Raw genomic sequence first — 14,689 nt, 5'->3', positions numbered from 1 at the left:
ACTTTAAGAACACCGATTTGTTTAAGTGTACATTCTAGAATAACTTGCAAATTTTGAACATTTCATTTCTGCCTTGATCTGCTCACTGAAAGGTAAAGAAATGACTGCATTGAAACTAATTCATGACTTCCATGCTTATTTCAGGAAGATTACACTTACATTGTGTAGATGAAAAAACAAAACTGAGTAGAATCAGTGGGCATAACAAATCAGTGGATTACATTTTAAACTAATCTCACTCACGTAAGGTTACACTAACTAAAAATGAACACCCGCAGAGCCAGACAACAAATCATTTTATTACTTCCAAGACCCAATTTTAAAGTGATGTAAGCTTTAAATGTTTTAAAATCAAGGCTGCAATCTAATACATTTTACAGGGAATTTAATTGATCAATTCTAATAAAGACGCAGCGTAACTTACCTTTTAATCTAACTGTGCCATTCTAATACCCTGCTCAGTCCACCCACTTAAAAAAAAATAAAAAAAATAAAAATTGTGAGCCAACTGTTTAAATTGTTCCGCAATCAGCGCTCTCACTACAAGAAAATTGCCGTATGGCTAGAGCTCCAATTGGAGAACAGTTCATTACCTCACAAAAAAATAATTGAGTTTTGAAGTAGGCGTCCAGAGCGCAGGGTATTAGAATGGCATGGCTAGATTAAAAGGTTATAGTACATCTTCATTAGAAGTGATCAATTAAAGTGCCTGTAAAATATTGTTTAGATTACAAACCCAATTTTAAAACATGTAAAGTTAACCATTACTTTAATAAAGGAATTGAGTAGGCGTAAAAGAAACATAAGGGTTTGCATATAAAATTACACAAAAGCATTTAATAAATTGTGCTGGCAAAAACGGAATTGCTTTAAAGCCCTGGTATATACATTTTATAAAACCTATGTTATGTTTATATAGCGTAGAAGTTTCCATTTATAAATTGATTCCTGCAGAGATAGAAAATCACTGGGTAGAATGTTGAAGGGTTTTGGATCCCAGACACTCTAGTAACAGTAGAAATAACAGCTTTAAGGAGTTCAATTACTGGAAAAGGTGTGCAAAGTTAAAAAGGGACATGAAACCCACAAACATTGCCTCATTCATACAGAGTGTGCAATTTTAAACAACTTTCCAATTTACTTCCATGATCTAATTTGCTTTGTTCTCTTGATACCCTTTGCTGAAAAGCATATCTCGGTAGGCTAAGGAGAAGCATTACACTACTGGGAGTTAGCTACTTATTGGTGGCTGCACATATATGGCTCTTTTCATTGGTTCTCCAGATGTGCTCAGCTATCTCCCTCAGTTGTGTATTGCTGCCCCTTCAACAAAGAATACCTAAAGAATGAAGCAAAGTGGATAATAGAACTAACTTAGAAAGCTGTTTAAAATTGCATGCTCTTTCTAAATCATAAAAAAAAAAGCTTTGGGTTTCATGGAGGGTTATTTTCTATGCAAAATTACTCAACTAAAAATTAGCTTGTAGATTTTACCTTAACATATGGGAAGGTGTGACGTAGTACTAACAGTATTTTTAAAGGGACACTAAAGTCAAAATTAAACTTTTATGATTCAGACAGAGCAGCAATTTTAAGCACCTTTCTAATTTACTCCTATTGTCAAATTGTCTCCCATCTCTTGGTATCTTTATTTGAAAAGCAGGAATATATGCTTAATAGCCGGACCATTTTTTAGGTTCAATCAGAAAGCGCTAGCCAGTGTGCTGAAACAAAAATGGTCCGGCTCCATAGCCTACATTGCTACTTTTTCAAATAAAGATACCAGGAGAAAGAAGAAAAAAAAAATAGGAGTAAATTAGAAACGTGCTTAAAATTGCATGCATGATTGGGTTGTATAGCCCTTTAAACTCTTGTTCCCCTTAAAGGGACATTAAACACTAATACATGCTAGATAGAATGATGCATTCAAAGAAAAGATTAGTCCATGACTAACATGTAGATGTATTTTTTAAAGTTTCATTAGTTGTTTAAAAAGTGACAATATAAGTGTAAAATTTTAGTGTCTATAAAACACTGGGAGCTGCCATGTTGTAACTTGTGTTACCTTCTCTGCTGTGGCCAATTAGGGTCAGTTATAAATAGGTCACTAGAGTGTGCAGCCAATGGTTGTGCTGGATTTAACAGTGTTCTACATTTCCATTTCTAACAGGTCCTGAAAAGCTGACAATTTCAGAATGGAATTACAGGCAAAGAGGACAAAATAAATAATGAAAGTATATTGCAGAGTTGTTTTATTATATACAATTTATATTACCATCTCAAATTGTTTAATGTCCCTTTAATTGCTGTAAAATGTAGCACACCCTGCAAACTATAATCAAATTATTAGTTATTTTTATGTACATTTGTTGCAACTTTGAATTGTAGTCTAAACAACCTTCAAAACAAATCATATTCATTCTAAACTAAGTTCACGTGAGGTCAAAGTGGATTATTTTTCTGGCCAGACAGGGATGGGTGAGAAAATGTTAGAAATACAGTTACTAATCCCAAAACTCGACAATTATTCTGAAATCCAGACACATTAAAAATAAATAAAGTATACAACCTCCCCCCCCCCCACCACCACCACCAGTAAATTACTAAATTCTGGCTGAGTCTTTGGTTTGGATTTTGGGTTCTAAAATGCAAATATTATATATATATATATATTAAACTATTATTAACTTTGCTTACAGCACTGTGCTATCATTCTACTTGTACTATGTATTCAGAAGTATTACAGTTGACATAAAATTACCTTTAGGTTGCATTTGACATGTAACGGTTTGTTGCCTAAATGACAGCTATTGTTTGTCCCATGCCTTCTGCAAGATGTCTCATTTTACAGATGCAAATTTACAAATAATCTGAAAACCAAACAATTCAAAAATCCAAACCTTTACAAGATATCCAATGTACTGTACAGAAAGACACACAAATGCAGGATCCCTTAACTTCATACAATATATTTCAACTCCATACAATATATTTTATCTACTACATCTCCATGTTTACACATTTACTATGTAAAGGGACATTAAATTCAAAATTAACCATAAAATACTTAATAATTTATAAACATGTCAATGCACTATTTTCCCACTTTTTGTAGAATTCCCCTCTGAAAATTGAAGTTTTTCCCACACCTCCCAGAGAGACTGAAGTCCATTCAATGGAACATAGAACCCTAACACTCATACATGCTACACAGTGATTTGTTTGTTTATATGTGCAAAACTAGCCACAGCAAAGAAAGCATTAAAAAAAAAAAAAAAAAAGTCCAGTCACTTTGTTGGGCGTGTCCCTTGTAAAATGACATGTACAGTATATGTTTTCAAAAAATGTATTGTGCATGCAGAACTTTGGTGATGAATTACTATTGCATAAATAAAAATAAATAGATTTAATACCCCCACTAAATAGGAATATCGCACAACTGATTATTATAGTGGCATGGCTTAAAACTACAACTCACATTAAACAAAAATAGACTATTAAATACACTACACCAGGGGTTGTATAAACACTATGAAAACATCATAGATGAGCATTGTATTACACTGACACACCTCCATACTATGAAAACAAAAAATGGCTCCTAGATTTGAAAACATTTGTTAAAACCTAAATAAAATGTTACGACTAAGTTTTACCCAGTGACAAGGGGAGGTCCCAAAATACATTTTGTGTTTAAACCGTTCACTGCGAAGCCAGTCATCAAGAGTGCAGGAAGAATAAGCTAAATACCCCATCTTCTGCTAACTTTTCATACATTTTAGCACAATCACAGTTGCACACATTGTAAAGGACCTCCATATATCTCACAGATTACACCTGGTGCATATGGATGTAGGACACACACAAGTACGTGCAAGAAACGAAATGAGAGATCGTTCTGCCATTCAGCAGATCATCTCACCCTCAGTGCTCGCGCCCAGGGGAGAAGTCTGTGGAAGGAGAGCTGGACTCACCTCGTCCACGGTTCGGCGTGGGAGGTGCAGCATCCCTAGCAGCAGTTTGAGCTTGACTGCGGAGGAGAGGTTGTGAAAACACAAGCGCACGTTGTCGATGACAGAGGCGGTAAGCAGAGAAGCGATACTCGGTGGCGTCCATAGCTCATCCGGCGAGCCTAACTTATTATGAAGCCACAGGCCGGTGTCGCTCTCCCTCATCGACGCCATCTTGAGAAAAGAAAACCATTGAGAGCAGGCATTTTATGAGGATACCTAAAAACCAGCCACAAGGCCCCTACTGGCGCTGTGGTTCTAAACTGCATATAATCAGATTGTGCTAATTCCCGCGATACCTGTCAAAAAGATAGTAAGTTGGGCGTGGTTTATTGTAATTGAACCACCATGTTTGGTACGGGCAAAAGCCTAACCATACATCAGTATATTAATACATTGTGGAAGATTCACGTTGCCTTAATAACGTTGTCGAATAAATATAAACTAAATACGTAGAGCTCTTTTTTTTGTACTTGAAAATAAAACGTTTGCCTTAAACAAGTATGGCGGTTGGCTGCTTCAGGTCTGAATTCTAACCAGAAACTTTTCCAAAGTAAGGGTCAAGAGAGAGGACAAATCTAAGTAAACTCTGAGTTTAGCGTTCTAAATTATTTTCTCGGCCATATCACATTATTTTACTTTAAATGTTCAGATGAGGACTACCAACAATACTACAGTGTTTGTGTCTCCAGGAACAAAAAGTGGAGCCATATTTTAGGGTGTAAAGTCCCTGTTCTCACCATAGATTTTCCCCAGCCACAGCCAACCAGCAATGCTCACCTACATAAATACATTGTATCAAACCCCAGCCTACAGGTTTTTATACATTTGTAACTGTTTACTGTGCACAGACACTTAAAGTGAATGTAAAGTCAAGCACGCCTGTGAACGCTACATTAAAGATCATTTCACGCCAGTAATTACCTTTTTATTCTCTCGATTTCACTAAAGTTCCTCCGCCCGCCATCATTGCTCTTTGATTGACAGTTTTTCCAAACTTATTTGCCAATCATTGTTCCCCCCCCCCCCTGGGGTGTTCAGCCACCTTTTGCGATTGCAACGTCACAATTTCCTACTGCGCATGCGTTGAAGCCGATATTCGCAACTCAGCTCAGACGCGCGTTCACGCGTCTCGCATGCGCACTACTCTTGAAATCAGAAATAGCGTTATATTCCAAGATAGCATACAGAGACTTCCGGTGGGAGGACAGTAGGAAGAGCAGCAGGCTATGTGAGCTCTGTAACCGATTCTATCAAAAGCCATTCTAGCTGACACTTTCCTTGCTCCCACGCCAACGCCTTGCAGAACTTTGGCTTTTGGACATCACCAGGCAATGGTATCAGCTGGCATTGAGGTGTGTGGATTAAAACAACTCCCTAACCACGGAATGCAGAGCGGAGGAGACAGAGCGCATAGGCGCCATCTTGGGTGCACCGCGATGCCATGTGGAACTTGAAAGGCCCATCTCGCTTCTCAGAAGGCATACGCACCCCTTGAAGCCTGAGAAACATAGCATTACAGTGCTGCTAGTGAAAGTCGGTGAAGACTTGAAGCTGAGAGGTTGCGACGGCCTTCCGTAATAAGACGCTGCAGGGGGTAATATAGTCACCACTTTCACTAAATGCACCCACACATCCTTTATTTAGGATAGGATTATACAGGGAGTGCAGAATTATTAGGCAAATGAGTACTTTGACCACATCATCCTCTTTATGCATGTTGTCTTACTCCAAGCTGTATAGGCTCGAAAGCCTACTACCAATTAAGCATATTAGGTGATGTGCATCTCTGTAATGAGAAGGGGTGTGGTCTAATGACATCAACACCCTATATCAGGTGTGCATAATTATTAGGCAACTTCCTTTCCTTTGGCAAAATGGGTCAAAAGAAGGACTTGACAGGCTCAGAAAAGTCAAAAATAGTGAGATATCTTGCAGAGGGATGCAGCACTCTTAAAATTGCAAAGCTTCTGAAGCGTGATCATCGAACAATCAAGCGTTTCATTCAAAATAGTCAACAGGGTCGCAAGAAGCGTGTGGAAAAACCAAGGCGCAAAATAACTGCCCATGAACTGAGAAAAGTCAAGCGTGCAGCTGCCAAGATGCCACTTGCCACCAGTTTGGCCATATTTCAGAGCTGCAACATCACTGGAGTGCCCAAAAGCACAAGGTGTGCAATACTCAGAGACATGGCCAAGGTAAGAAAGGCTGAAAGACGACCACCACTGAACAAGACACACAAGCTGAAACATCAAGACTGGGCCAAGAAATATCTCAAGACTGATTTTTCTAAGGTTTTATGGACTGATGAAATGAGAGTGAGTCTTGATGGGCCAGATGGATGGGCCCGTGGCTGGATTGGTAAAAGGCAGAGAGCTCCAGTCCGACTCAGACGCCAGCAAGGTGGAGGTGGAGTACTGGTTTGGGCTGGTATCATCAAAGATGAGCTTGTGGGGCCTTTTCGGGTTGAGGATGGAGTCAAGCTCAACTCCCAGTCCTACTGCCAGTTTGTGGAAGACACCTTCTTCAAGCAGTGGTACAGGAAGAAGTCTGCATCCTTCAAGAAAAACATGATTTTCATGCAGGACAATGCTCCATCACACGCGTCCAAGTACTCCACAGCGTGGCTGGCAAGAAAGGGTATAAAAGAAGAAAATCTGGGGGCGGAGCTAACCGCCGTGCAGAGTGGACGGCTTAAGACAGAGCTCCTCCAAATTTATTAATATAAGTGAAAATAAAAGGCTTATTTTTACCTACAAAAGCCATTTTTACACTTGCTCTGTGAGAGTTGCCTAATACCCAGGACCGGCACCTTGTTTTGGAGATTCCACGGAGCCTTTTTGCGCCACCACGAAGGGTCTGGCGCCAAACCAACGACCATTCCTCAGCCCATCCACCCATCTTTATTAGCAAACTGTACCGGAGGGTCGGGGCTCCGCTCCGGTACAACCGACACTGACCTGGGACCTTTTGCAGGGGAACTGTGGCGGCAGAATAGTTAGAGGTGCGTGGAGGAGAACTCCGGGGCCGGTGCGCTCCAGAGAAACAGCCGACTACCACGCTTGGCCTGGCACAAGGAGTTAGATTAGGCCAACTGGGTTGCGACACTTGCAGTGGGAGCTTTGTGGCCACCGCCGATAAAGAACAGACCCAGACTCCATCTCTTCTAGTTGGCCATACAGAGGGAGAAAGCGGCGGGAACAGCCGCCATCTTGCCGCCTAGGCCCTGCTTCCTCACATCAAGCAACAAGCTCCGGTCAGCAGAGGTGCCTGAGCAAAGCCGCCCTACAGATTTCCTCTCCTCCTTCCTGGAGGCACCACCGGGGAAGCTTCTGCCTACATAGCGGGCCCTGTTGGATCAGTTAACAACCGGGACTGCCATATTGACTGGGTGAGTCACGATTTTGCCACGCAGCACTGCTGCTTTTAAGGGGGCTCCACTATCTGCAACTCCACACTACCTAACTCAGAGGGGGTACTGAATCTAGGAGCCGGCGGTAGCCCTAACATTGTAATCTTAGCTGCCAGGGGTGGTACAGTGGGACTTGGAGGGGTGAAGTCCGAGGAGGCCACTTTCTGCAAACTGCCAGGCCCACTTGCCCCCTATCTCACATCAACTCTGCCCTGAGGTTCCCCTGGCCTCCTAAGTAACAAATACAAGTGGAAAGGAACAGCATCATACCCCCTAAGCCTCCTATGCCAAGTGACTTCCAATTAAGTAGTGTTGGGCTTGTGATATGAGTTCAGTCCTATCCTCTTAGTGTCAATCCGGGGGGACAACAACTACCAGCCTGGTTGGGGCCTGTACCATTCCACTGTCTCTTAACTCACTCCAAGGGTCCCTGCAGACTCCCTATACACATTATATCTGTATATTTCACAGGGCTTTTACTGCTTTTGGAGGTGGGCTCACAAGTTACACCCCTCACCTGCGAGAACTGGTACACCTTTGGCATTCATCTCATACGGATCTATATGTGCCACTAGCTAATCTTTAGAACCACACTGCTGTGTACCCACCTCCTTTACATTGAGAGATCTCTGTTCAGAGGCGCTATCAACATATGGCTCTCCATACAGGGGCAGCATTGAAATTCTGTGTTCTGTCCGTTTGAGCTGCTACCACTGACAGCTTGTTGTCCTGCTTACGTGTAGTGCGGAAGAACTGCTACCCTTGCCAAACACAGGTAGCCACCCATAACTACATTCATTTATTGGTCTACACAAATCTATTATTGCAGTAAATAACAGCTTAAAGTCACTGTATTACCTTCACTTAAATCTCTTTAACAATAGAAACCAAATCCTCTCACTGGATCAGCACTAGGTCTCAAGGTTACATTTGCAAAGTTACATCCCAGGTCACTCCCAAGTCCCTTTAAGCACAGTACCTACTGGGAGGCAGACTTTGTTCATAATCACTGCTGATCCCTTGGACTGAGGCCACTGTCATAGAATTGTGATTTATTGTGCTGCTGCGTCAGCTTCTGTTTCTCTGCGGCCCATCTCAGAGTGGAGTGTTTTATTTTATTTTTGTGTTGTGACCTTGCATAACTTGCATTTTTCCTTTCACAGGTCGATTGGTATTTAACTCTTTAGAACCCAGTTGCTCCTGCCTGTTTGTCACACTTATGTAAACCGTTAACTAATAGAGAGCGCAAATTTAGCCTCTCACCCTGTGCGCTGACCGGCAGAAGTCACTGTTCCAGGTACTCTGGGCTTAGCTGCCCAATTGTGTGTTAATATCACTTTCTATCATTGAACCCCCCCCTCTCGGACTCATCCTTTCCGGCCTGCTTACGTGGGCTGGTCACTACCACTCTCCTTTTTCCCTTCCTCCGGGTCGTATCCCTCCTTCCCTGAGTCTGAGGGGCATACCCCCCTTAAGAATCTTAGAGGTGCCTCACTACAAGTAAAGGGGTAATCTAAATAAGGCGCCCACCTGGCTTCTTTCTCCACCTGAGTTGGCATCTTTTGATACATACAAAGCCTTGTAGGGTAACATGCTGCCCATAAACGCCGCTATGGGGAGGTAGAGGTTACAGGTGGTCGGCTGGCCCTACTCCGTTACATAATACTAATGTGCATGTGTATTATCCTCTTTTTATTTTATTAGCCTGTCGGGTCCAATAGCCCCCTTATCTATTCCTAATTCAGGCTCATTGGTTTAGTTGGAGGTTCTCTCTTCTCATACGAAAATGCCACACAACGCCAGGAGACACTCGAAGACACCAGGTTCTGTGAAAAAAACGGTCCTGGATCATTTCACACAACCTCCCAAAGACCAGATTGAGGATTCCAATGAAGGTCTGAGTGAGTCTGAGTCTCTGGGGGATGGATCCCAACCTGACCATATGCCCCAAGTGAGCTCACAACATCTAATAACGGAGGCAACTCTTAAGAAAATGCTTGCAAACCAAACTATCTCCATAACCAAGGAAATCCAGCGCAATCATGCTGAACTCCGTAAAGACATCTCTGAGATAGGTGACAGGGTGGACTCCCTGGAAAGAAAACAGGACGATCTTGCCACTGACCATACAAATTTACTGTCCTACTCGGAATCTCTTGCGGATCAAATCAGCCAGCTGGAGTTCAAACTTGCTGATGTGGAGGATAGGGCACGCAGAAACAACGTAAGGTTTAGAGGAATACCAGAGGACATCCAACCGGCAGAGATTCAAAACTTCCTGAAAGATCTCTTTAAAGAACTGTTGGGACCAACAGAGGGGCTGACAGACACCATGGAAAGGGCCCACAGAGCCTTACGACCTAGAACAGTCTCTCAGGAGAAACCGAGAGATGTCATAGTCTGCTTCCACAGTTTTATCTTTAAAGACAGACTCATGCAGGCGGCCTTTCGGAAGCCGCAGACATCGGAAAGATTTAAAGACATACAACTGCTGCCCGACCTATCCGCACACACTCTGCAGCACCGGAGATGCTTCCAGCCAGTTACACAGATTCTTCGCAGGGAGAGTATTAAGTATAGATGGGGTTACCCTACTAAACTAATAATCACAAAAGACAACAAATCATTCACTGTGACCTCTCTTTCTCAGGGGACTTCTCTCCTTGGCCAATGGGGACTCATGGCAGTAGACTCACGGGGACCCCCGGCTGTTCAGTCTAAGCTAAGAGTCACAGCCCCCGAATGGTCTGTTAAGGAACAAAGGCCTAAGAGGATGAGAACACAGCAGCCTACTGACGAAATCCAATTAGAGTCTCCATCCTCCTGAATATGAGCTTACTTATGTTTATTTTGCAGGTCTGATAAGATACAATTTGCCTACCCCTACTCTCATTACCTTGTGTTGCTATGTTAACATGTAACGGAGTAGGAGCTGTATCGTCTCAAAAATGTGACTTCTTAATCATATATGCCCACTTTCTACTGTTTCATACTAGACTTATGTGTTTTCACTGTTCATTGCTTTCCGATGTTTCATGTTAGGCCCTTGTGTTCCACTAGTCTTATATAATACAGGCATGACGCGATAGAATGTTCCTACCTCTGCTCTCTCTATTTTTTGCTGATACGCTGACGCGTCACTGAGCTGGGTCTGCATTGATTGAAACTATGTGTTTACAATGTTCATTACATTCTGTCGTTTCATGCCAGACCTCTGAGTTCACCCTGTTTTTTATTTTACAGGCACAATAAGATAAAATGTCCTTAACCTCAATCTCCTCACCCTTTGTTGATATTTTAAAGTGTTCTTGAGTAGGGTCCGCATTGACTAAAATATGCAGCCTTTGATCATATGTAACCACATTCTATTGTTTTATGTTGGCATGTATGTGCAGATTGCTTATTGTATCCACTGCTCCCTATCAGGTTCCTGTGTTCATTTTAGCTCATTATGTTTTGGTCACGCCCTCTATGGGGCCCACAGGTTTACATTTTCTTGCACCTTAGTTTACTATCTCATTGTCTAGTCACTCAGCTAGTGGAGTGGGGCTGGACCTTCCAGCTCCTCTCATACATTTGCCCTTAGCTCCCCCCCCTATAGGTTAACCCACACCAGGGTTCCACCTAGGTGGACTATTTCCACCTGTGTTGTCAGTACATTTCCGCCTTACAATCTGACTAACCCCCTCCCCTCCCATCCCCTACATACCTCATTCCAAGACCTTAACCTAAGTCTCCCAGATCTCCCTACTGCCCACCCACTCCCCTGGGCTAGTAGTGGACCATGTCCCGATTACGAATATGCACACATAATTCCAGGGGCTTAAACTCTCCCTTCATAGGAGCCTACTCACTCGTATGCTTAACCACCACAACCCCGATGTTGTGTTTATGCAAGAAACGCACTGGATGTTAGACGCTCCCCATAGATTCCACTCTCGCACATATACGACCATAGAATGCTCTTCATTTACAAAAAAAGCTCGAGGGACTGCGGTCCTGATTCACAGGAGGGTAGCTTACGAGGAAATTGAGGTAATAAGGGACCCCCAGGCTAGATACACTATAGTAGTCTGCAAGCTTGATCACGCCACACACACCCTAGTTTCAGTATACCTTCCCAATACCCAACAACCTGCTTGCCTCAGAAAAACTCTGAGATTAATCGACCTACACAAACAGGACAGAGTCATAATAGCGGGGGACTACAACATGATCTGGGACACTAAACTAGACCGCAAGACGTTATCCCCAACCAAGACCACCTCCCAACTAACTCTCCTCTCCACACGCTTTAAATCAATCATGTCTGAATTTGGATATTATGACATCTGGCGCTCATTACACGCTACAGACAGGGATTTCACCCACTTCTCCCAGGCACACAAAACCTATTCTAGGTTAGACCATATTTTCTGCTCGGCAACGACCCTGGACTCAGTACTCCAATCTAGTATCCCCCTCTGCTCATGGTCAGATCACGACCCAGTACTGGTGGACCTACACACCAGTAACCCTTGTCTTCATAAAAGCAGGTGGTCCCTTCCGCGCAACATTCTAGCAGACATCCCCTTCAGGGAAGAGCTACGAAGAGATCTTATAGAACTTATTCAACTTAACGACAAATGGTCAGACAACTGATGATACACTCTGGGGAGCTATTAAAGTGGTATCCAGAGGCTATATTATCCGCAAGCAAGCTTGCCTTAGGAAACTGGCTGGACTTTCCTTAGCCCAAGCCCACTGCAAACTTCGGCTGCTTGAATCCTCCAACAGAGCTAACGTCTCTGAAGTACTGACCTCTCAGATCTCAGCCGTACGAGCGCATATTAATCACCTAGAGTTACGGCGCACCCAAGAGAACCTCACAAAACTTAAGCAGTTATTTTATTATAAAGGCAATAGGGCCGACACTCTGTTAGCACACAAATTGCGTCAGCGGAATAGCTCTTCTCGCATACACCAAATTTTTCACAACAACAAGACCCATAAACTTCCCTCACAGATAGGGGACTGCTTCTCAGACTACTATTCTAAACTCTACAACCTTGAGGGCACTGAAGTTAAAGCCCCTGCCTCCACACAACAGATTAAAACATTTCTAGAGTCCCTAAATTTACCGTCCTTAACTACGGAACAACAAGAGTCTCTGTCCAACCCATTTACACAGCTGGAAATTAAGCAGGTCATCCAGCGCCTCAAATCTCTTAAGGCCCCCGGCCCAGATGGGTTCCCCGCACAGTTCTACAAAACTTATAGTCGAGAACTAATACCGCTGCTCCTTAGGTTTTTTAATACTGCCAGGCAAGAGGGAAGTTTCAATCGAGAATTCTTGGAGGCTGAAATTATCATGATTCCCAAACCAAACAAGGACCCCTCCTACTGCCCCAACTATAGGCCCATCTCGCTTATAAACGTTGATATAAAAATCTATTCCAAACTTCTCGCTAATCGAATATGCAAACTTCTGCCTACCCTAGTCAACCCAGATCAAGTAGGATTTGTACATAATCGTGAGGGCCCAGATAACACTAGGCGCCTTATCAATATTGCTTGCGAATCGACAAGAATGAACAAGCCTTTCTCGGTTATCTCTCTGGATGCCGAGAAGGCTTTTGACAGGGTCAGATGGAGTTACCTGTGGGAGACTCTTGTCGCCTTCAAATTTCCATCTGACATACGCCTCGCGATCCAAGCTTTATACTCCAACCCCACGGCAACGGTCAGGGGGGTAGGGTTCCATTCGTCTTCATTCCCCATTTTTAATGGCACAAGGCAGGGTTGCCCACTTTCTCCGCTCCTGTTTGCGCTGGCAATCGAGCCTCTAGCGGAAACAATACGTACTGACAGGGACATTGTAGGAATTACACTTTCTGGCTCCAAACACAACATCGCATTGTTTGCAGATGATGTGACAGTGTTTTCTGCTGATCCGCTTAGCACAATCCCTAGACTCTTGAAGATCCTTGAGGACTTTGGCTCCCTTTCCTTCTACAAGCTAAACACCCCCAAAACGGAAATTTACTTGTGGGGATTTCCCCAAAAATATGTCACAGCCCTCCAAAGACAATTTGACTTCAAGTGGTCTAGCAAAGGGATTACTCACCTTGGAGTTCAAATCTCTAATGATTTGAAACAGCGGACCTAAGGGCGTTAAAACATGTTTGGGATCATAAGAACATCTCTTGGATGGGCCGTATAGCGTCCCTTAAGATGTCGTTCCTCCCTCGGCTCACCTATATATTTAGATGCCTTCCAATCAGAATACCCACTCACCTTTTGCTACAGTTTCAAAGTGAGTGTACAAAATTTATTTGGCAAAACAAAGCTCCTAGAATAGCTCACAAAATCCTGCAGTTCCCTGTCCAGCTTGGGGGTCTGGCTTCCCCATCCATAGTAAAGTACTATGAGGGAGCTATGCTTACGCACATCTCCCAGTGGGGAGTGCTCCACTCACAAGACAGGTGGAGAGACATTGAACAAGCCTCATTACCGTTTGATATATATCTAAAAGATCTAATCTGGACTCCGGTCCATAGCCGCAGAACCCTAAAGATACATAACTCTGTAGTTTTGGAATGCTTGGCAATCTGGGATAAGATCCGGCACCGTAAACTAATTGCGCCACACCCCTCCCCGATCACCTCCATCCCAGGCCTCTTTACAGGTCTAGCAGAAACACACCCCAATACGTGGGCTAGGTTGGGTGTAAAACAAGTTTCAGACTTTTGGTCAGAGACTAATGTCGATGGATATCTTTCGCTGTCTAAGGACAGACCAGGCGAAGACATCCCACCCTACCTCCTATTCGAGTTCACCAGGATCAAGAGTTTCCTCTCTAGCTGGGGCTTTTTTCCCTCTGCTCCACGTCAGCTCACCCCATGGGAGTCTGTATGGAAAGGAGGACGTAGACTCCACAAACCTCTTTCGAGACATTATAGCCTGCTGGACGGTACTGTGCCCCCAGACTTGGCCCCGCACCTACGTAAGTGGGACACTATTCTTCACTCTCGAATCTCGGCTGATGCCTGGCAGGGGTCCCTCACCTTAACCAAAAAATCATTGCATTGTGTGACAATGTTCGAAACCTATTATAAAGTTATTTCCCAATGGTATCTGGTCCCCGCGCGGCTATCTAAGATGTTCCCGACATCTTCTCCGCAATGCTGGAGGGAATGTGGCTCCCACGGGAATATGCTTCACATATGGTGGGAATGTCCTAAGTTGACTCCCCTGTGGAACACCTGTTTCCGTACTCTGTCTGCTC

General features: G+C 43.4%; 1 protein-coding gene across 1 annotated transcript in view; it reads right to left on the bottom strand.

The window, feature by feature from the left end:
- NELFA (negative elongation factor complex member A) overlaps positions 1-4,242 on the bottom strand; it is a 76,479-nt gene extending 72,237 nt beyond the window's left edge. The window contains exon 1 of the mRNA XM_053704214.1: positions 3,975-4,242. Coding sequence (XP_053560189.1) covers positions 3,975-4,184 — 210 coding nt within the window. The 5' untranslated portion in view covers positions 4,185-4,242. The remainder of the gene's footprint in view (positions 1-3,974) is intronic.
- Between the last annotated feature and the right edge of the window lie 10,447 nt (positions 4,243-14,689).

This window comes from Bombina bombina, chromosome 2 (genome assembly GCF_027579735.1).
Source record: "Bombina bombina isolate aBomBom1 chromosome 2, aBomBom1.pri, whole genome shotgun sequence".
Taxonomy (NCBI): domain Eukaryota; kingdom Metazoa; phylum Chordata; class Amphibia; order Anura; family Bombinatoridae; genus Bombina; species Bombina bombina.
Note: the sequence above shows the minus strand (reverse complement) of the source record. Positions and strands in the feature narration are given on the sequence as shown.